Consider the following 24,437-nt stretch of genomic DNA (forward strand, 5'->3'; position numbering starts at 1 on the left):
CTTCTATAGGAAGCCTTCCATAACCCTTCTTAATTCCAGTGCTTTTGCTCTTAATTATTTTCTATTCATCCAGTATATAGCTTGTTTTGTATGTATTTTTTGGCCTACTGTGTCCCCCATTAGATTGTAAGCTCCTTTTGGGCAAGGATTGTCTTTTTCCTTTTCTGTACTGCTGGTGCTTACTTAACACAGTACCTGGCATACAGTAAGCATTTAATAAATGTTTATTGATTGAATAATTGATTAATTGATTTTAATCTGGTTTGGACTACCTGTGCAGGTCCAGAGTTCAATACTTCTAAAAACAGTTCATTTTTTTTTTTAGTTGAGGGAATTAACCCCCCAGAGAGGTTAATTGATTTACCCAAGACACAAAGTAGTCACCAGATACAAATACAGGTCTTCTGTCTCTAAATTTATCATACTTTCTACCACAATGCCTCCTTCATCCCAAACTATATATGTAAGCCATCCCAAAAAGGACCAATCTGCCTCCCTTACACACTAACACACACACACAGAGACATTCTGTTCCTGATTCCCTTCTTCCCTAGGCAACTCATTTCAACATTTAATAAGCATCATGGTCATAACAAACTTCTACTCCATAGGATAGGAATTCTATGGTAAAGGGTCAAAAAACACAGAGAAATGAAGCACTACTTAAATTAAAAAAAACTCAAAATAACACACTTATGTGAGGAAAAAAGTCTATAAAAATGTTTGGAATATATAATGTGAATGTAATTTAACACTCTACTTAACTTTGTACTCTCTCTGCAGAAGTAGCCAAAAATCTTTTCAGATTGCTACCCTGAAGTCAGTTAAAAAAAATGAAAAACAAAAAACCTCAGTGAACTTGGAGAAGGCCTGAATACTGATTATATTATTGACTACCTCTGTGACCTTGGACAAATCACAATGAGGTCACCTGTAATGTCTCTTCCAGCTCTAAATCCTATAATTTCCCATGGGTTCAAAAGAAATGATGATTCTCAATCAACTCCATCAGGAATATGCTGGTCACTTTCACCATCACACCCAAAACTGGCTAGAGCAGACTGAAGGGGACAGTCTCATTTCAGACCAAACTTTCATTTGGCAGCTGCTTTGGCAATTCCAAACAGAGAACATCCGTCTGATTCAAAGGTTTGGGGTAGAAAGGTAGACACAGTCGAGGGAAATCTGTGCTTAAAAAGAAAATGTTGGGGGGGAACCCACACAACCAGAAAAAAGAACACACAATTCTTCCCAGTTCCTTAAATAAAGCTACTCCACTGCTATCTTCCCTTCCGGAATAGAAAGACAATCACAGTCAGTCAGAATGAGAAGAGAGGAGAGACTGAATTTTGGCTTTGGCAAACATCAAGGATGAGACTGACAAGCCTTCAAGCAGCAGGTGGGCTCCAAAAACTGCTACCAGTTCCTTGGTTGAACTCAAAGTGTGAAAATAATGCAAACTGTGAATGATGCTTCCTTATTCTTCCCTCTCAATTAAAAAATAAATCAGAATTGGAAAGACTTGGGTGTCAATCTCACCCAGCTCCCCCTCCTCCCCTTCAGTTATGCTATCTGCCTAAATGTCAGAGCTATTTCAACACAACTTAAAACAGTCAAGTGGCAAGAGCTGGTGAGAACAAAAGATTCTCCTTAATCAGAAGGCACTGGAAAAGCACAGCTCAGAGTTTCAGACTTGAAGCTTGAAGCTGATGGCTATTTGTAAAAGATACCTAGCCCTCCCATAGCCTAGCTTTTCCTCTTCCCAGATCATTATCCTCCATTGCAGAGGAAATGGTTATGTATCTCACAGAGATTAGGTTGTCAGAATCTCACTATCACTCCTGCACAGGACAAGTCAGAAATAGGCAGGCAATAATGAATAGTCAAAATTTAAGCAAAACTGTTCAGTTATATATACCCAGTGAAGAACTGTTAGCTTTTGGACCAAAAGGTCCCCTTTCCCTTACTTGCTTCCTAAAGGGGAAAAAAAAAAACACCTACAAAGTAGCATATGAGCAAAATGACCAGACATAAGAATCTTTTTATCTCCAAGGGCCAGTCTTGACAAAATCCCACAGTCTCAGACTCAACTCAGCAATAAATCAAACTGTTTTTCAACTTGATAAAATGTTTTCATTACCAACACAAAGAACCCCATAACTAAAGAAAATACAAACTTTTTAAGGCCCTGTTCTCCCTAACAATAAAGTCTTATGATACTACTCCTAGAAAGGCACAGTATAGTCTATTTTTAAAATGTTTTTAATTTACTTTGTTTTTACATCATTTAGTTTTCACACTATATCTCTCCTCATTTTTCCTCCTCAGAAAGTCATCCCAAAAGACATAGAATTTATTTTTTAAAAAATTAAAAGAGGACAAGAAAAAGTATAGGCAAAGCCAATCTATATATTGAAAAAAATCTGAAAATATAAGGATTGTTCCACACCCATATACCCCTGCACCTCTGCTAAGAAACCTGGTAGGGGGATGACTTCTCACATTTCTTCTTTGGGGCCCTATTTGTTCTTTGTAATTCTGCAATATTTTAAAAGATGGTTTCGTGGTGGCTCTTCTTTCCATCTACACCATTGTGGTCATTGGTTCTACTTATATCAATCTGCTTCAGCTCATATAAATCTTTCCATGCTTCTCTGTATTCATATTCTTCATTTCTTTATGGCACATTAAGACATTCCATTACATTGGTGTATATCACCATTTGTGAATGCCTGATTAATTGGCATTCACTGTGTTTCCAGTCCTAACTGGAACACAAAAAGTGCTGCTTTCAATATGTTGGTGTATGTGGGGAATCTCTTTTTATCAATGAGCTCCTTAGGATGCATGCCTAGTACTTTCTGTCATTAAATCCCAACTTTTTTTTTTCAAGTGGGGGAGGTAGGGAGGCATGATTGGTGAGAGAACCTCTAGGCCTAGGATTTTATTGATGATACAGAAATTCCCTCCACTGATGCCATCCAGCAACAACTCCAAGCCTTATAGTTTTATAGTTTCCATGGCAACATAAAGCAAAAGCAAGACTTGAACCCAGATCTTCTCAATTCCAAGGCCAGCTCTCTAGCCACTACACCAAGCTGCCTCTTACCTTATTAGTACTCAAATGTCCACTAATCCCACAACATTTTATTAGCAGTCATAACTCAATCTCCAGGGCATTCCGATTCCTCATCTATAAGATGGGGATGGTACCCTATAAGCCTTAAATAAGAATATTCACATATATGCTTTGAAACTGCAAAGCATTATGTGAAAACGTGAGTATTATTATCTAGTATTTGAAAAGAAGGTATCTATGGTCTGACATCAATCAGCAGTCTCATTTTTATTTTCTAAAACAAAAGCTTAAAAATCCATTAAAAAAAACAACAACTCTAGCAGGGGGCTATGTTTCTAAGGAAGTACAGTGCAGTAGAAAGAACACCTAATTTGGAATAAGATGACCTCATTTCAGATTATGACTCTGAAACTTACCACCTGTGTGAGTGACCTTGGGCAAGTGATGGAATCACAAAATCTGAAAACTGGCCAAAAGTTGTCTAGTCTAACTGATGATAGAACACAAAGCCGCTCACTCCAGTCCTTTTGTTTCTTGGCATTGCTGTTCATCCTTTATCTCTTGTTGTTGTTGTTGCTGTTCTTGGTCAGCCGTGCCCAGCTCATCATGACCCAGTGAACCATACTGTCCGTGGGGTTTTCTTGGCAAAGATACTAGAGTGGTTTGCCATTTCCTTCTCCAATAGATTAAGGCACACATGGGTTAAGTGACTTGGCCAAGTTCACACAGCTAGTAAGTGTCTAAGGCCGGATTTGAATTCAGGTCTTAACTGACTCCAGGTCCAGTGCTCTATCCACTGAGCCACCTAGCTGCCCATCCTTTACTGCTACTATTTCACTATTGCCAAAATAAAGCACTTTGTCACTTCACCATTTGGGGCTTCTGTTTCCTCATTTGATGTTGTCTAAATTTCCACTAACCTCTAAACCCTGCATTCTCTTCTGTGGTAGGAACAGTATCTGCTGTGTAGGTGAGGCTACTTTAATGACACCACCCATAAGATCTAACTGGCTCAGGGAACTAATGTTTAAGGCACTGATGTAGCTTCCTGGTACCCAAGGACAAGGAGTCAGCAGCTCATGCCTGAAGCGTCTGACCCACAGGCCAACATAGGAGGAAGGAAGCTATGCCCACCTGAATCAGTGCTATAACCTTGCTGATTATACTTTATCAGCTACGGCTAAGAAAACTTCTTTACCTTACCTTAGATATTTTACCTGTGCCTCATTTTGCTCCAATCTCAAACTTAAACTACCAGACTGGCTTGAGTCAGGCCAAGCTTCAAATACTTTTTCACACTAAATATAGTCATACTTGTGCAATCATGATTTTTTCTAAGAAAAATTACCACCTCCCTGAGTTATATTCCAATTAAATTTTCATGTCTAACATATTGACCAAAAGGAAAAAAAATCAGAGAAAGATTCAAAAGAGAAAAGGGAAAGAAATCATTCCCACAGAATAACAGAGTGAGAAAAAAGATTGTTTTTTGAAGGTATAGCTCAATTTATCTCTTACCCTGTCCAAAGCAACAGTCTCAAATGTGGTGTTTCCATATGCCCAAGGGACCAGATTAGAAATTCCTATAATCCTATGAGAAGTCCCATTCTTATTTTTATCAGAAAAATCTGAGTTATGAGTCCAGAATAAATCCTGCAGCAATGCTTCATAGTCCCAATCAGAAAAAGAAAACAGTGCTCAAAGGGAGCTTAATAAAAGAGATGCATCTAGCTGACAAGTCACCTGCTGTCAGACAAAGCAACGAGCTGGAGTCTTGTCGACATTCTCACATTCCAAAAGGTGTCAGGATTCATCTTGTGACATCACCCATCATTGCTTATCTGCACCAGCTATACAAATGAACCTTGCTGCATCTCATGCCACCAGCAAAGCACAATCCAGCCAGATAACCAGAAATAATTATAAAATAAGTGAAAAAAGAAAGGCTAGTAAAATCTCTATTATCTGCAGAACTGAACAAAAAGTATGTATTAATCCTCAAATTCACCTAAAAACCCTTAGCCAAATTTCCCAAGTCAAAACTCCACTATAGAAACAAGGGCAAACAAAGGTATAGGAGCAGGAAATTGGGGACACAAGGGACATGAATTATATGCAGATTGAACAATTAGGCTCTGTATAACTGAGAATTAATCACTTTTTTTTTTTTGGCTAGGCAATGGGGTTAAGTGACTTGCCCAGAGTCACACAGCTAGTAAGTGTGATGCGTCCGAGGCTGGATTTGAACTCAGGTCCTCCTGAATCCAGGGCCGGTGCTCTCTCCACTGCACCACCTAGCTGCCCCGAATTAATCACTTTTTAAGTGTAAAGTTGTTTCAATTAGATCTTTTTTTTTCTCCTTACCTGACAGGCAGATGTAGGTTAGATATTCGCCTTGACCACCAGTTGCTAGGAAAGGAATCTTTTTCTTTGTCCTCCGCTTGACTTGGACAGCTCCCAGCATCCGCTCATCAAGAGGTGCAAAAATTTCTTTGCTGATTGCAGATTTGGCACTCATTGTAGATCAAAGATGGAGGACACCCAGTAATTTCTCTAACGCAAAAACCAAAAGGAGGATTGAAGTTAATGTTACTATAAGAATCCCCTATAAGAATATCATAAGATACTTTAGAATACACTATATAGCAGTATTGTTTAATCATATCTGACTCTCCATGATCCCATTTGGAGTTTTCTTGGAATGATACTGGAATGGTTTGCCATTTCCTTCTCTAGCTTATTTTACAGATGAGGAAATTGAGGCAAATAGAGTTAAGTGACTTGCCTAGAGTCACACAGTTGGTGTCTGAGACTGAATTTGAACTCAAGAAGATGAGTCTTCCTGATTCCAAGCCCAATGCTCTATCCACTGTGCCACCTAGCTGCCCCAGTACTATCTAGTACCAAGTATTACAGTTCTATATAGTACCAAGAATACAATAATACTGTAAAAATAATTAAAATAGGTAGCAAGATGTTTTTCTTACAAAGTTTCTATTTCTAGGTTAACCATTACTTATAACACTGTCTTCATTAAAAGAGCATGGTCTCTTAATTATGACCATAAAAAATTAGGTACATCTGCACCCTAATGCCTTTTGTGAGAGAAACTAAGTACTCCAAAGCACCCTGTAGTTTGTAAATATATCCCTTCTGATCACTCCTAAATCTAACACCATAGAATCATAGATCTAGAACTTTAAAAGACTTTAGAAGACAACTAGTTCAACATCTTCATTCTGCAGAAAACTGAAGCCCAAAGATGTTAACCCAAGGTCACAAAAGCAGTAAGTGACAAAGCCAATATTCAAACTCAGGTCCATTGCCAAGTTCAGTGCTCTTCATGCTGGTTAATGTCTTTCCTCTCCCTTACCCTACATGGAACAAGGTTCTATAGGCCCCAAATGAGAGCACAAGAATCCTTAAAGTCACAGAGTTCCTTGCAATTCCTCTACATCCCTTTTAATTGCAATTTAAGTCTTTCTGTTCTTCCTATAATGAAGAGTTGCCATTTTCCACATGTTAAGTCTTTCCCTCAGCACAACAGCTAAAACTGTTTCTCTGAAACAATATTCTGGTCAAATAAAAGTAAACATTACTATTATATTGTCAAAGTTAAAAGATACATCCTTCTTTTCTGTTAACAACTGGTAAATAGCTAGCATTTGGAGAGAGCTTTAACATTTGCTAAGTACTTTACATATGCTATTTCATTTGGTCTAGACAACAATCCTGGGAAATAGGTGCTATTATTACCCCCATTTTACAGATGAGAAAACTGAGGCTAAGAGAGATTAAGTTATTCTTTGCCCAAAGTCAAACAACTAGAAAACATCTGGGGTGGGATTTGAATTCAAGCCTCCAAGTCCAATACCTCTCTCCACTGCATTACCTTATTGTCACTTGATAAACTCACAGTTTTGGGAATATGTTTTATAGAGGAATTTATTTTGGTGCCTGGAGGTAAGTCAGTGTGTTACCACCAAAAGTGTCCTAGATTTGAAGTCATAGGAACTAGGTTCAAATCCCACCTCTGCCATTGTTCGTGTTACACTGTAAGCATTCACATCCTCTAGGGATCTCAGTTTCCATGTCTATGAAATGAGAGAGTTAGACAAGACAATCTATGAGGTCCTTTCTCCCTCTAAATCTATAAGCCTTAAGTGACTCTTGTATCAAAACAAAATATATCAAAACTTAAAAAAATAAGTATTCCATGCCTTCTCAAAATTTCATAGAAGATAGAGTGTTTCTCACATTTTCCCCTATCACACTATAAACCATATTATAAACCATATTATACTGTGTTTCCCTGTGGATGCATGGTTATAAAATTAGACTTCGTCAGGTCTGCTAGGTTGTGCAGTAGATAGAGTGATAGGCCTAGAGTCAGGGAGACCCATCTTCCTAAGTTCAAATCTGGCCTCAGACATTTACTAGCTGTGTGACCCTGGCAAGTCACTTAACCCAATTTGCCTCAGTTTCCTCATTTCTTAAAATGAGCTGGAGAAGGAAATGGCAAATGACACTAGAATCTCTACCAAGAAAACCCCAAATGAGGTCACAATGAGTCAGACTCGACTGAAAAGCTTCTTCAGGACAGGGATCATGTTATTTTCTTACTAAATGGCAAACCCAGCACACGGAAGGAGCTTAATAAATGCTGAACTGAACTGAACTATTTCTGGGGTTGAAAGTCCATTAATTTAATTATGTCCTAGCATTCCCTTGATTAGCCTAAATATTTTATAACTTTAGCCTATCCCCTAATGCCCTATTTTTCAATGCTAACATATTAAGAAATTTAGCCTTTTTCTTCTAGACTCTTCTATTTTCTCTACAAGCTGTCATTTACTAACTGGGTGATGTTGGATAAAGTCATTTCCCTTCCCTGGGTCTTAGTTTCCTCATTTGTGAGAAAAAAGGATTGGATTAGATGATCCTATATATCTCTAATAGGAGCTTGAATTAAAAAAAAATAATAATAGTAATAATAGCCAGGATTTACAAAGTGCTTTACAAATATTATTCATTTTATCTTCACAGCAACACTGGGAGGGAGGTATTAATATTATCCCCAATTTACAGATGAGGAACCTGAGGCAGATAGAGGTTAAGTGACTTACTCAGGATCACACAGAGTAGCGGCCAATTGTTTTAGAAATATTACCTGAAAGTTTCTACACTTTATATTACTATAAATAAATCAGGGTTGTATTTACTTTTAAGGAAAAGAAGGGGAGAGGGACACTTCTTTGCCTTCTCATAGTGAGGATTTTTTTCTTCCCTGTTGTACTTGAACAGAAAAGGCCTCATCTCAGATTGCATAATTTATTTTTCATCTTTTACTGGTTGCTACCCAATTTATCTCCATCCAGTTTATTTTGTTCAAGGTCAATCTGAATTCTAACCCCATCATTCAAGACTTTCCTCATGACTTAATGACAATAGTAAATAGCCAATAGCTATATAAAGATATATATCTTTGAGGTTTACAAAGCATTTAACATATTATCTCACTTCATTCTCATCACCACTCTGGGAGGTAGTTGCTATTATTATCCTCATTTTACAGATGAGGAAACTGAGGCAGACAGTATTTTTTTTTATATGGCTTGCCTAAGTTCACAATGCTAGTAAATATCTGAGGCAGGATGTGAATTCAGATCTTCCTGACTCCAAAGTCAGTGCTCCCATTGAATATACCATTTAGCTGTATAAATTTAAGTATTATGCTATCTAATCCATCACTCTATTCACTCTAGTTACTGATGAAAATAAATTAAACCATATACAGGGTTGTGTCCTATGGCATAATTTAACAAAAAATTTTATCCAATAAATAATAAGTAAGGCTGACCCTCCAAGGGTACAGCTGTCTAATATATATTCTGAAATAGCTTATCAGGCTTGTTAAAGAACACTAAACAAGAAAATCTGTCACTGAGATCTAAATGGTACAGAAGCAGTAGCAGTAAGTCTCTCAGGCCAGTTTCTTAGTTGGGAAATAGTTTTTGTTTTTTAATGGAAGATGTAGGTGTGGGGTATGGAAAAAGATCAGGAGCGGAGAGGAGTTTCCAAAATTCTCTTCAAAAGGAAATCAATTCCTGCTTTTCTGTTCTACTAGTTGTTCAGTCACGTCTGAATCTATGTGACACTGTGGTTTTTTGTCTGTGAGGTTTTCTTGGCAAAGATACTACAATTATTTGCCATTCGTTTCTCCAGTGTATCCTCATTTTACAGATGAGTAAGTGAGGCAAATAGGGATTAAGTGATTTGCCTAGGGTAACACAGCTAATAAGTGTCTGGTGCTGGATGTGAACTCAGATCTTCCTGGCTCCAAGCCTGGTGCTCTATCCTATCCACTGCACCACCTTTCTGCCCCTTCTATTCCACGAACTTGAGTCAATTCTTTCATTTAGCAAAGATCAAATATGTACCCTCACGCAGAGCACTATGCACTGACAGAGATGGATACAAGTGTGAAAAGACATGCTTTCTGCCTTCCTGAAGCCTACAGTCCAGCACACAGGCCAGACACAGAGACCACTATAGCATACAGTATTACATGCTAAGTGCCTTAGAGACAGAGGTCCACAACAAAATGCTAAGTGAGTTATATCACCGACAACAAAGCCTTTGTGCCATCAGAAAGAAACCAGAGCAATCTAATTAGACCAATTCAAATAGCAATCTATGATTTCATAGGAGCCACTAAATATTTTTCTCCCCTAGAAGTCATTTAAGTACTTTCCTAAATACAGAAGTTATAACATAGCTGGAGGCTTTGTAAATAATAATAATGACAACCACCATCATCATCACATCTTCACCTCCCTAGCATCAAGGCAACTCACCAGACTTCCACAAATCCTAAGAAAGATAGAGTGAAAGTATATCAGCTTCAATTTGTCCTTTGAGCAATAAAAAAATGATAAAATAATAAAAAAGGAAGAAAATGGACAAGAACATACCTAACCTAATTAAATAATCCCTGCTGCCATAACTTTGCCCTATATCCTGTCTTTCCATCCCAGGACATATTTTTGTGAAATCATTATCATAGGATTAAAAAACTTTACATGGTAAAATCTGCCAAATTGAAAGGGAGTGGGGGTGGGGGGTAGGGAGAGACAAGTATTCATTTGAGAAATCAGCAAAAAAGATCTTGGACTTTGATCACTGAATATCATATGGGAAATAGGCAGGATGAACTGAAATATAAAGTCTCCCAACAAACTTGGGAGAATATATACTGAAGGATGACCACAACAAGTCATACCTTACAGAATCTAAGTCAAACCACACAACTGAAACCTTAAGAACTACTAAATCCAACCTAATTTACCAAAACCTGATAATTTTGCACCTGGGACTCTGAAGCCTTTTTTTGAGCTAACTCACCAGTTGTACCAGTTCCCGCACCCCTCTACCTACCTACCTATCATCAGTTGACAGATAACAGGTAGGATCCAACAAATGGAAGCAAGGGCAGAGGAAGGCACTATGACTCAGTATCCAGTACTGTGTTAGTCAACTCCAGCCTGTATCAATTACAATCAACCTAAAGAGAGTATGTCTTTGCATGTTGTGCCCTTCTATCGGAGGGTATGGCTATTACACTGTTCCATCCAATTTATAAAGTATCAATTTTCACTATGTCTTCTAAGTGAAGTCAGTTAGCTGCCTTTGTTAACCCAATAGCAGAATCTTGCTTGACAGAAAAAAATGGCTATAATATAATTGTTCAAGGTTCAGGAACCACTCAAAATTGAAGCTTAACAATTTCCTAGGGAGTCTCTCTATATTGTATAAAGATGCTATTGATCCTCTGGACAAGAAAGAGGCTTGATCCCTGCTACCATTTTGGTAGCTATAGAAATCAAGGTTAAAAAGCTTTTGTGAAAATATTTGGCCATGTGGGAAGGATCTGTGATTTCTTTAGTGTTGGTGATTCCCCCTACCAAAGCAGAGCGTATCTCATTTATCACTTGGGAGATCTAAGTCCTGGGTATATTTCCAAGGTACCTAGAACATGGAGTATATAAGGTACCTAACATATAGAGAGTGTGCACATGTGTGTATGAGTGAACATAAAGCCACATAAATTTTCAATACTATAAGAGTGTACTACTAGGTACACAAAACTTCTTAAAACACAAAAATGTAGCAATCCTTCTTAGTTCAATACCTAAGGTCTTCAGCTAGTGGTACCATTCATATACAATCAAAATCAATGTAAATCTTTTCCTCCTTTAAAATACCAATGATATAATCACGGAGAAAGCAGCTTTCTTTTGGAAAGTTTACTAACACAAACTTTCTTTGTGTTGAATCAGTTAAATTTCCTGTTAGAAGGTTTAAGTTCCTTGAGAATAGGGATTGGTGCATTTACTGAATGAAGGAACAAGTGACAGAGACAATGAAACATAAGGGCTCCTTCCATTCAGTCTGTATTTGCATCTTTTAAAGGGTGAGTCCTTTTTAGATTTCATTAAGATCATTTTGCCCTTTCCAAAGGATATGAAATTTTGAGGTTTGTTTGTATCTTGTAAAAGATGTGAGACTTTGAGTACTTTATGTGTACATAAAAAGAGCAGGTAATCAGTTAAGCAGCCAGCCCAGACAATGAACTTGATTCCAGGGTACCATCTTCCCTGACCCTGACCCCCATCCACTCATTTGCATGGAATAACATGAGAGACTTGGAATTTTTAAAAACTGGAGAACTCCACACTCCAAGCTATTTTATGATTATTCAGCAAATAGCCATTGCCTAGTTATAGCCTAGCCTATAGAAATGAAGATTTGGGAAACATACAAGACAGTCACCATAAGTTAGAGTGAGATTTCCCACCAAGTTGCTCCAGCCCTATACTAGGAAGATTTGTGGAAAGGAAAGGATGAGTTGCTCTCCCATTGCCTAACTGGGATGTGACAAGCCTCAAAGCTAAAACCTTAAAATAATAAACTGAAAAGGCATTTGCCTGTCCTAGGATGTCCCTGGTTATTTATGAAAGAATGCAGCTATCAGCCTAACAGTTCAAATTCTGTCTATTCAAGGGATAGCTAGATGGTGCAGTGGATAGGGCACAGGCCCTAGAGTTAGGAGGGCCTGAATTTAAATCTGGCCTCAGACACATGACACTTACTAGTTGTATGACCCTGGGCAAGTCACTTAACCCCAATTGCCTCACCATTCCCCACCCCCCAGAAAAAAAAAGAAAAGACACAGGTGAAGGATTCAAAATACATAATTCAGACAGATATGGATACAAAAAAGCAGTCACTCAAGAATGAAAACAGCTTGGAAGAGTAGGACCCTTAGCAGAAGAAAACTATGAACTCAAAAGAGAGCCAAGGGTGGCAGTTAAGAGTCAAGCTGCAGAAAGGAACTGACCTTGAAAGTTCAGCTGAGCAAGATATACCACATTTGTGGTATACCACAGAGTTACTGCACCCAAAGGGGACTACACAGGAAAAAAAAAGACCTCCAAGTACTGGAACCTAGTTTCAGAATTGTGAGCTGTTTTGTCCATATGTATTCCCTACTTCTTTTTTTCACTACCACCATACTCTAAATTACTGCCTATTCTTTCCTTGAACGGTATATTGGTGGGAGAGAACACTCCAGGTTTATGGAAGTGTTTTTACTATGCCATCTTCAGCAAATGCCTTTGTTTTGAGTTAATTACACTACTGGATTACATAGTCCACCCTGTGCTCAGATGAGGGCAAGTGTTTTCAGGGGTAGCTACCTATGAGAGTAGAAGTCATCCTTTGGGGTGGTACCCAAGCTCAATTCTACCCATAATGTGTATACATGTATAACAGACTAAATATGACTTAGTCCTTAAACTAACTTTTCACCATGACTTTTTATATGTCTCTTATCAGAAAGAATATGTACATAGTTCAATGAAGAAACTAAAAAGAAAGTCAGATACCAATAGATACAATAGACTATGGTTTTCTTTTGTTTTGTTGGGGGGGGTATGCTAGTGATGAGTGACAAAATTTGAAATGGAAACTTTATCTCTATGTGATTTCTATTTTCTAAGTTATTTCAAATTCAATCATCATTTTTGCCATAATCAAGAAATTGGACTCAAAATACTGTGAAAACAAATGCCGATGTTTGAATAGGGGTGCATGTTTAGGGATATACAGAAATCACAACTATCAAGATTGTTATTGTGAGAGATTAATTTATTTTGAGACAACCTTCAGAGAATATCATTATTAATTACTTATTATTATTATTAGCTAGCAGTTATTTAGCACTATAAGGTTTGCAGAGTGCTTAATATATTAAATCATTCGATCCTCACAACTCTGTGAAGCTGATGCTATTATTATCCCCATTTTGCCAAAGAAGAAACTGAGGCACAGAGTTAAGTGCCAGGCAGGGTCACACAGCTAAATAAGTGCCTGATCGTAGGGTTCAAATTCAGGTGTTCCTAATGATCTAACCATTGTGTCACCTAGTTATTAAAAAATTGCTAAATAAGAAAACAGAAAATCATGACAGCACAAACAGTAGGTGAAAATATGAATGTATTAGCCAGAATAGCCTAAAAAGATCTTTGTTTTGCTTTTCTACACAGAGCAAGTGACCAGAGAAGGAAATGACTGAGGAATATCACTAGAATATGGAATAAAGGTTATGTTATACCAGTGCCTGTGAAACAAAAAACACACAGAAGAAGGCCTTCAACGAACTGAACACATTCTCTGTAGAGAATATATGGGATAACATAAACAGGGTACAAGAGTATAGACGAACCCTAATCTGCACCAAGGAAGGAAACACCCACATCAATAAGACCCAACTTTCTATAACTCAGTCTACTAAACTATAAATTTCATAAGAACATGGACCCTTTCGCAATCTTCTTTCTATCTCCTCTAGTACCTAGAACAGTGTTTGCTCATAGTGGATACCCAATAAATCAATTGTTCAGTTATGTTGCTCAAGAAATTACACTATTATTACATGTATATATGGAAGAAATTACATGTATATACATGTACACAAACATACACAAACACACATATACACACAAACACCATATATTTTTTCATAAAAAATCATTATTTCTGGTTATATGCCCATCTTCCTCTAGAAGTGACCTGATAGTGTGTGTATGGGGGGAGGAATGACAATAGGGAGAGGGGAGGGAAACTGTTTAGGTTTCAGTCCTAGTTCTATCACAAACTAGCTGTGTGACTCTGAATAAACTATTTACCTTTTGTGAGCCTCAATTTTCTCGTTTTACATTACTTATAAGGTCTAAAGATGATTTTAAGCTTTAAAATTTTAGGAGTCTAAGATTCCCAGGCTAGTATTACCAGCAAACAGACTGACCAGAAAAGTCACTGAAAAAGAGATATGAGCTAACTTGGAAAGATAACTTTAGAAAAGAGAATGAGACTGATGTGGTTGGACCTCTGGTCATTTCCCATGTGACAATGGTTCCCCATAGCATTGCTAGTGTTATGGAAATTTTTTATTTCCTTTTATTCCTCTGGCATCTTTTGAACAATATTAACCTCACCTTACTAAAACCTGTTTCATGGGATATAAAAAAGCCTTAAAGCATTCCTTAGATAGGAAGCTGGAAGAACAATCTCAACTATCCCTGACTCCTTGGCAACATGTAAATTCTCCTTCTTCTCCTCAGTCTATTTGTGAATCCTCTAAATGTAGTTTAATCTGTAATCTGACTTAGTTTACCTACAGAGTTTTTGCTCAGTAAAGTTTGTTTCCTTATGAGATGTATGAAGATTATGACTCTATTTAGCTAAATGTATTCAACTTTTACTACGTTAAAGGAAACATAGGATTATGGGTCTATCTTCTCTTTAACTTCTATGACCTAAGAGGAATGTCCAAGATTGCAATATGTAAATGAAGTATTTCTCTGACACTCTGATGTAATTTTTCCTATAAGAAGCCTTGTCATTATCCTCATAATGGTTCAGGTTTTCTCTGAGGCCTGAACCTACACCTGAGCATAATAATAAAAACTAGGTTTTTACCTCCATAATTTCTGCAATGTGGTAAATATGTTTATTTGGCAGCAACCCACCACATGAACTCTGAGATATTTCTCCCTTAACACTAGCCAGAAAGAAGGAAATAGAACCAAGGTATGGAGAAAGCACCCTGAGCAGTGCTACTGGCTGCCGGATCTGTCATACTTTTCTATCTATCATGCTATTGGTGCTGGGAGAGATGAAATTTTCTTCTTGATAACATTAACTATTGTTAAAATAAACTAATGAGAGAGTGGGGGGGGGGGAAGCCAGTGACTCACATTCTACTTCATTTATAAATGTAGGCTATTTTAATCCCCTGTCTTCCAGATTGATATAACCCTGTATGCATGCCTATCCCCTGTACATTTTAAATCATAGGACAAACATTTATGTTTACATTTGTTTGTTTACACTTTCCTGTTGCAAATTTTATCCCTGTTTCTGTCAACCAGCTTAAGATACACTAACTTTAATAAAGTTAAAACAAAGGAGACTCCACTGGATCCTTAAAAAAAGAGAGGTTGGAACTGGGAAACCAGGGTTAATTTGGAATATAACAGTGCTGGGGCTCATCAGGGAGAGAAAAAGCTCTAAACATAAATGCTTTTCTCATTCTGAGGTGTCCTATAAAGTAGTCCTCAGATCCTAAGTACAGAATCCCAAGTGCCTCAAAGAAGCTTTAAGCCTGAGGGAAGAGCAAGTAAGAATGTGTCTATTGGACAGTCAAGCTTCATTAAAATGAACAAAGGCAGTAAAAGCCAAGCTTGTAAAGGAACTAAATTTGTTGGTATTCTACACCCTTGATTGAACACCCAGGGCACTGTAGACACAAACAGCTAATTAGTAGCAAGTTAAGAAAACCAAATTTCTGTCCTCAGGGAACTTATTATTTAAAACTGGCTGGATCCACGAGGATAAATCTATACAAACAACTATGTAACAGAGGGAAAGGCTACATGCAATTAACAAGAGAATAAATAAGCATGTAACACAAAAGATGGTAGTGATACATTCTTTGATGAAAGAGATGGCTACCTAAGTTGAAAAATCATTTCAAATTCAAATCTAAAAGCAAAGGGGAGCCCTGGGCAACAAGTCAATGATTTTCCTATGAAGAAGAGATTACGAAGGAGAACAGCATCAATGCCAAAAGAAGAGTATGTGAACATATGAGTCTATACTTAGATAAGAACCCATACAGCAAAAAAATGTCTGTCAATGGATATCTCAGATTAAATATTCTTGACTGGATTGGTTCTATTTGGAGCAAGTACTTGATCTGAACTAAACAAGTAAAAAACAAACAAAAAAAAACCCCAAATGAACAGTGAACCTAGCTTCTTTTCTTTTCCTTCCTTCACTTCTTTCTTAATTTATTTTCAGTTGTGCCAGGAGTTGAAACTGTTTTTTTAAAATCTATAGCAAATATCCATCCTCCTGACAGAAAGGTGATGGACTCAGGGTACCTAGTCGAAGAGGGAAGTTATTTTGCCTGACTATGAATATTTATTAAACTGGTTTTGTTTTTCTTTCTTTTTCAATGGGGGAGGGCAGACTGGTTGGGGGAGAAAACAGATTTTTATTAATTGAAAAAATAAGATAAAATTTAAATTAAAAAAATGCAACAATAATTTAAACCAGAAATAAACCAATATGTTTTCTAAAATTCCTGAAGCAAACCAGAGAATATGAAAGCTGGAGACAAGACATCATCTTATCCAACTCCTTTGTATTACATATGAGGAAACTGAGGTTTAGAAAGGTGAAATTACTTCCTCCAGGTTATACAATCATCAAGTATCAGAGCTACAATTAAAACCTGAGACCTTCTGACTTCAGATTCCGTGTTTTTGTTTTGTTTTGATTTGGTTTGGATCCCCCCCCCCACCACTATACCATACTCCATCTCTAAGAAAACTAATTCAAGACATTATCCAATTTTAACATAAACTGAATTGGTGTTTTTGGTTTGAGTTCCCACTATAATCTGGGGAACACTATCACTTTGGGTGTTCTGAAATGTATTCATACTCTGCTATGGTTGCTGTATCATGAGTACTGAATCCTTCACATTCAAAACATTACCTCTATTAAAAAATAATCCTGACATGGTTCAATGCCCCTTTTGGGATAACAATTTGAAAGGTAAGAGAAAGAGACTCTGTTATGCCCCAGTTTTTCAATGGCAAAAATTCAATATAGCTCATAAGACTGCTAAAAGAAGAATTTCAAACCAATTGGAAATTATCTCCAGAAGGGTCAATCTGATATCATGCTTGTAACAAGACTGACCCTGAAAGAGGTGTCCTCTACCAAATATTTTCCACACCTGTCCCTCTGCCTTGGAGTTCCACCATTAAAGATTCCTTTCTTTGATGTTTAGGCCTTTCTGATCTTCCAAACTTTATTATTAATAAATTTTTTGGTCTTCCAGACTAATTCATATTCCACTATAAATTTCCTTGAAAGGAGTAACACCTTAACACTTTAGCTCAGGCTAAATTAAAATCTGGAAAGTTAGATATGGAAAGTTCATATATCATGTTATTGTTGTCCATGTTGAGGCCATGCAGTACAACTCACTAATTTCCTTGGCTGAGGAAACTGAGGCATAGAAGTTTGTATAATGAAAGGGTGTGGTGGATATGGGAGCTTGGGGACATAGCAGAATAAAGGAAAAGGTTTGGGGCTTCCCCCTCCCCTCTCTCTCTTTTTTAAAGATATTAGAGGAAGTAGGAAGGAATAGCACAAAGAACAAAAAGGAAGGCACTATTTGGCTTAGAAGAGAAAGGGAGAGAGATAGCTAGGTGGCAGTGTGGATACAGCACTGGCCCTTAAGTTAGGATGACTTGAGTTCAGATCCAGCCTCAGACACTTACTAGCTATGTGACTCTGGGCAAGTCATTTAACCCGGACTGCCTCCAAAGCAGGGAAAAGTCTTCTGTGAAGGCATATTGAGACTGGCAAAGATTTAAAAAAAAAAAAAAAAAAAAAGGTCACACAATCTCAGACTTAGAAGAGACTGGAGAGGCCACCTCTTCCAATCCACAACAGAAAAAGAATGCCTTCTATAATATATTGGACAAATGTTTATTCTAGTCATTACTGAAAGACTTTGCTGTTGTTACTAAGACTTTAAGATATTTTAGTAAAGTTAAAGATTTTACTAAAGATGTTCTCTGGGACACAGGTACCCAAAGGTCCTGTTTCAATAAGCAGGAGCAGCATGATCTTTCAGACCACTGGACTCCCAATATCACAAGGGGCAGTAGCCAAATGCCTGAGACCAGATCTCTGGTGAGTAATTTTACTATAAAGTAGGAGGCAATATCACCTGCAGAGAAAGAAGGAAGCAAATTGACGGTTAAGTGGCTTGGGCCCAGTGGGAAAGTTGCAATGTGAAATATAGGAAGACACAAAAGGACTGGATCATCTAAAATGACAGGGGTGTCATTTTAGCAGTGAGACAACTGTACCACAGAGAAATTAAGTAAGTGACTTCTTCAAGGTCACACAGCTAGGCCAACCCCTTCATTCTCTCCCTATTAGAGATAGGGAAAAGGAGGATCTGACAAGGATGTGACTTGACCATGGCCACAGTTAGTAGAGGGGCAGCTAGGTGATACAGTAGATAGAGGACCAGGCCTGGAGTCAGGAAGACCTGAGTCAAATCTGGCCTCAGACACTTACAAGCAGTGTGACCTTGGGCAAGTTACTTAACCCTGTTTGCCTCAGTTTCCTCACCTGTAAAATGAGCCAGAGAGAGAAATGGCAAATCACTCCAGTATCTTTGCCAAGAAAACCCCAAACGGGGTCATGAAAAGTTGGAATGACTGGCTGAATAACTAAAGATGACTGACTGACTGACTAAATGACTAAAGAACAATAACAGTTAGTGGGAGCTAGAACACAGATCCCAATATGCATCAAATTAATTGGCAGCCAACTGAAAGTAAGTGAGTAAGAAGCAAGTACAACCAGTAAAGAGGTACAGAGATTTTAAAATGACATAAAAAGTTAGTGAAAGGAGAAGTAGTAGGAAAAACAAAAACAAACATCGTTCACATCACAGTTTTGTCATTAGTCAGCCCTGTGTCCTCAGGAAACCCAGGAAGGTAGAGATGTTAAAAAGGCAGTGACTCAATCTACTGTTAAAAATCATTAATTCTGGCAAAGCTTGTTTATCTCTGGGTACGCCCACTGTGCTGTTAGCAAAGATGGTCAGATAATCTAACTTGGTCCGAGACTACTGCGTTACTCTAGGTGGAACTGTTTGAAAAGTTTAGTGTTTCAGTGTCAGCTGTGTGCCCAAACAAGACAGTGCCCACCCAAGTTGAACAACAGCTGTTCACTATACTACTTCCTGCTACTACTGGTTGGGAGTTTGCTCCTGGGGAACTTTTGGATGGTTGCCACAAAGCACTTTTCTACATCTCCTGGGATGTTTTTCCAAGATGGAAAAGTCTTACATAGGAAAAGTCATGTATTTCTGAGATTTCTGTTGTTTCTAAGGGAAAACTACTCAGTCAACTTATCCTGTAGAACTACCACCCTCCACTGTTTCCACATACATCTTTGGCTTCAGTCTTCTCATTGGTTCTCCTGATGACCCATCTCCACCATGCCACCACTGCCTCCTTAGTTGCCATCGCAGCATGACCATTAATCTGGTCCAAAGTATCTAAGAGAGGCCACTTGGGAATAAGACTTCCATTTGTTTCACTCTACTGTTGCTTCTGGGAGTGGTATTCCAGGGGGATGGTGAATATACACCATCATCCAGAGAAAAGAATGATTCCATGAATCAGCAGTGTGATTTAGGGAGTCAAAAAAGAAACTAATGCTATGTCAGGACTACATTAAGAGAGGTATAGCTTCCAGGAATAAGGTAGTGATAATAAGGTAGCAGGGTTTCCCTCACTGGAAATCTTTCAGCAGAGGATGGATAACCATTTGTCCAATATGATATAGTAGGGATTCTTTCTCATTTTAGATGACTGTTGAGGTCTCCTCCAACTCTCAAATTCTGTGATTCTCTGAAGGATTTTCTTCCTGAAGACCAAATTGGGGAAGGAGTCAGAGAAGACACCTGTAGGAGAAATTTTATTTGGATACAGAAGAATTGAGCTCCAGTCCCAGAATCATGTAATAAAGGAATTTTAGGAGGGAATTTTGAGGAAGGAACCTAAATAACCCGCTAGAGCAACTCAACCTCAATAAAGAAACCTGAAAAGTGGTCTTCCAGTCTATCATTAAAGACTTCAAATGAGAGGAACTCCCTGCTTCTCAAAAATAATTCAGGTCACTGTAAGATATTTTTAATTATCTGAACCTTTTTCTTGATATCAAGTCAAAATTTGCCACATTGCAATTTTTACCCATTGTTCCTGATTCTTCTCTCTGGGGCCTAATACAAAAAGTCAAATATCTATTCTAGGTGATGTTCCTTCAAACACTGGAAGACACATATCATGTCCCCTCCTCTGAGTCTTCTCTTCTCCAGGTTAAGCATCCTCAGATCCTACACTTGATTCCTCATGTTTCAGGCACTTAAGATCCCTCAGCAAGCTAGCAGTCATTCTTTGTACATTCTGCAGCTTCTTAATGTCCTTCTAGCACTGTGGAATACAAGACTAGATAAAACATCCCAGATGTGCTATGATCAGGGCAGAGTATGATGATACAATCACGTCCTTATTTTTGAAAGCTAAAACTTTTTCACTTCAGCCCAAGATTGTAATCATTATTTTGGCTACCATATCACAACACTGACTTCTTGTTGTTCAGTCATTTCAGTCATGTCTGACTCTTCCTGACCCCATATGGGGTTTTCTTGGCAAAGATAATGGAGAGAGGTTTGCTATTTCCTTCTCCAGCTCTTTTAACAGATGAGGAAACTGAGGCAAACAGGGCTAAGTAACTTGCCCAAGGTCACACAGCTAGTAAGTGTCTGAGGCCAAATTTGAACTCAAGAAGATGAATCTTCCTGATTCCAAGTCCAGTGCTCTATCCGCTGTGCCATCTAGCTTTCCAAGACTGGCTTAACTCTGACACTACTATTCTGTGACCTTGGACAAGAGGAAGAAAACAAATATTAACCACCTACTATGTGCCAGGCACTGTGCTAAGTGCCTTACAAATATTATCTCATTTGATCCTTAGAACAGCCTTGGGGGATTGGAGCTATTATGACCCCTAATTGAGGAAACTGAGGCAGAAGACGTTAAGTGACTTGCTCAGGGTCACACTGCTAGTAATAGATTTGAACTCAGATCTTCCTGACTCTAGTACTCTATCCACTGTGCCACTTAACCCCCTCTAGCTGTCAAGTCACTTCACCTCTCATGGCATCAATTTCATTGGTAAAATGTGGTTATTGGACTAAATAACCTTTATGATTCCTTCCAGTTATAAATCTAAGACCCTGCTTTAAAGGATTTTACAAATCAAGTTTGGGAGACAAGGTATGTTATAGTTATTAATAATCATGGGTCTACTAGAGTAGAAGACACTAGAGATCACACTCAGTCTAACCCCCTCTTCAAGGGGCTTGGAGAATTTCGACATTTACACAGTCACAAAGACAATTGTTGGTATAGCTGAGATGTGAACCCATACTTTAATTCAGTTGTTTTTCAAAGAAGAATTTGGTAACTATCATACGAATGCTACAAGTAAGTGCTTAAGGAATTCTGGGGAAAGAGATCACAATGGTCAAACTGTCCCAGAACAATATTTAATATTGCTTTGTATTTGTAGACAACAGACAGGCAGAGTTGTTTTTTTCAGTGTTAGTCTGGAAAGAAAGGTGTCAATAGGTATGAGTAAGTCTAAAATTCCCCTAGCATGAAGGTTGAACATCTGAAGCTCAGGAGAGGCCACTTGGATATCATCTTTTTATTTCCTTGTAATTTTATAGCTTTTGATCTCTCTTCAGAGGGAGGTAAGACAAAATGAGAATTTATCTAAACACAACAGCCTGGGACGGTCCAGGAAGAACACAGTATTTCTGGCCCAGTTCAAGCTGGGACTCAGTGGTGAACCTAAATTAACAATAACATTCCTCATACCAGTTTAAGTGCCCTGTTCCATCTATTAAAAAAAAATGCTCACTATACAAGTTGTCATAAAATTGCAAACCCACATGTGGTTGGTAATTGATCTAGGAATCAAGATGCTGGCACTGGCTAAGAAGTTTCCTCCAAACAAATGCTAACTTCTTTTTGTCCCCTGGGATCAGCTGCATTCTGTCATCAGTGGTTTTCTGTACCTATTCCAGGCTGTGGCAAACAACAGGGTCTGAAAATAGTGATCTGTCAAGACTAGTTCTTGTCTTTGGAACTCTACCCTTCAGCCCCAGTACAAAACACTACCAGGTGGCTGCAATCTGTAATCAGAGCTCTATTAAAAATGCTCTCAGAAATGCCTGAATTACCCTGATTTCTACCCGCAGCTGCACAGCATCTTGCTGGGTAGCTGAAGAGTCTCTTTCTGCAGGTTCACCTTGAGACTGTCCCAGAAGCTACCCAATGCAGGTCAGAAGCAAAACAAGGGAATGCCTAGAAAACCAGGCCTCAGTTTAAGATCCAGCTGCCAATCAGTGTAAATGTAAACATAAGAGGGATGGGTAGACATACATGTCGTAGCAGGCTCAGAATGCCCCCTCTCCTGCCTGCAAATCCAGGTCAGTCTTGTGGTCCACATAAGAATGCAGATTAATGTCCAATCCTGTCAGATCCTGGTCAATCAATGTCAGACCCTTTCCATCAGACCATTCCAGAAGATAGCTACTGACTTAGCCAGCTGTGCAGTGCTATACAAAGAAAAAGCCAGCAGCACGATATGGATTTTTTTTAATATATAAAATACATTGAAAATAATATAACAGCAAATGTGATCAGACTCATCACTTAGAACCTGAGGTTCAAAGTTCCTCCAAAGTTTTTGTATCATCATTCGAAACACAATTCCACTCAAGAAGTAGGGCTAGAAGTGAAAGAAAAAAGGTTTAAAAAAAGATTTAAAAATTTTCCAGTCCAAGGATACTAGACAAAAACATCCCTGAAGGTTCCTTGCTTCCATTAGGAGGGATGGGCAAATGTGTAAAGGAATGTTATTTCCCGGGCAATGATAGAAAGGGAAATTATATTTTGATTTATGCCTCTGGCTACCTCCTGGCAGTCATATTACCCAAACTGATTTATTCCAAAAAATCAATCAATCAACATTCATGCTTCATATGGCCTACTATGTGCCAGGCACCGTGCTAAGCATTAGTAATACAAAAAGAGACAAAAGGCGATCCCTGCCCTCAAGGAGCTCCCACTATAATGGGTGAGACAAGTAAACAATACAAACAAGCTACATACAGGATAAATAGGAAATAATTAAAAGATGGAGAGCACTAGAATTAAGAGGGGTTGGAATAACTTCTTGTAGAAAATGGGATTTTAGTTTGGACTTAAAAGAAGCTGGCAGTAGGCAGAGATGAGGAGGGAGAGCATTATAGGCACGGGGGACAGCCAGAGAACATGCCAGAGCTGAGAGATGGAGTGTCTTGTCTGTGGAAGAGCAAGGCCAGTTCCACTAGATCAGAGTCCATAGCCTCATGCCCAAAACAATTTACCGTGAGAAGAAAAACAACCCAAGGAAGTGACTATGGAAAAGTTCCTTGCCACCATAGGGAGTGCATTTTCTTCTCCTTTCTAGTTTGATGTCTGCCACGTAAAAGAGTGATAAATAAATGCTTGTTGACTGATTAGATCAGCTGAGAGGTAGGCAAGCAAAAGCATCCCTTCATCCAGGCTATCTGGGTAAGGGTAGGAAGGATACAACCTTTCAAAGGCATTCAGGAGACAAAAGGTCCACAAGGGCACTGCAGACCCAAGATATATGCATGTAGAGCAAGGACACAATTGTGGTGGGTCATTTTCAGTTTCTAGTGAACCATTAGGGGATAGAGGCAGGATGACCAGGGAATCTATACCATATGGAAAGAATGCACAACAGTGTTAGAGTAGGGATCAAAAGAGACATTTCCTACAGGCACAAAATACAGCTATAACTAGCTCATCACTGACCAGACAGAGAAATTAAATTAACTTCAAATCATGAGGTGTCTGAAAAACCAAGTCCTTCTAGCAGGAAATTTCACCAGCATCAACAACAAATTTTGGCATTTAACAAAACAAAGAAGTAAAGCAGAGACCTATATTTAGGGACAGCATTGTCTTCATTTTATCTTTATAAACCTTTCACATGGCTGCCTGTGTATCCATTCTAATACACTGCTCTGATCATGTCATTATTCTTCAGC

The 24,437-nt window shown here is 38.3% G+C and overlaps 1 protein-coding gene across 3 annotated transcripts in view; it reads right to left on the reverse strand.

Moving 5' to 3' along the window:
• The window catches only part of STXBP6 (syntaxin binding protein 6), a 346,942-nt gene that overhangs the window by 231,330 nt on the left and 91,175 nt on the right, over positions 1-24,437 (reverse strand). For all 3 annotated transcript variants that reach the window (XM_027870214.1, XM_027870212.1, XM_027870213.1), the window contains exon 2: positions 5,444-5,632. In XM_027870214.1, coding sequence (XP_027726015.1) covers positions 5,444-5,597 — 154 coding nt within the window. In that variant the 5' untranslated portion in view covers positions 5,598-5,632. The remainder of the gene's footprint in view (positions 1-5,443; positions 5,633-24,437) is intronic.

Source organism: Vombatus ursinus, unplaced genomic scaffold, assembly GCF_900497805.2.
Source record: "Vombatus ursinus unplaced genomic scaffold, bare-nosed wombat genome assembly UNPS02014794.1, whole genome shotgun sequence".
Lineage (NCBI taxonomy): Eukaryota > Metazoa > Chordata > Mammalia > Diprotodontia > Vombatidae > Vombatus > Vombatus ursinus.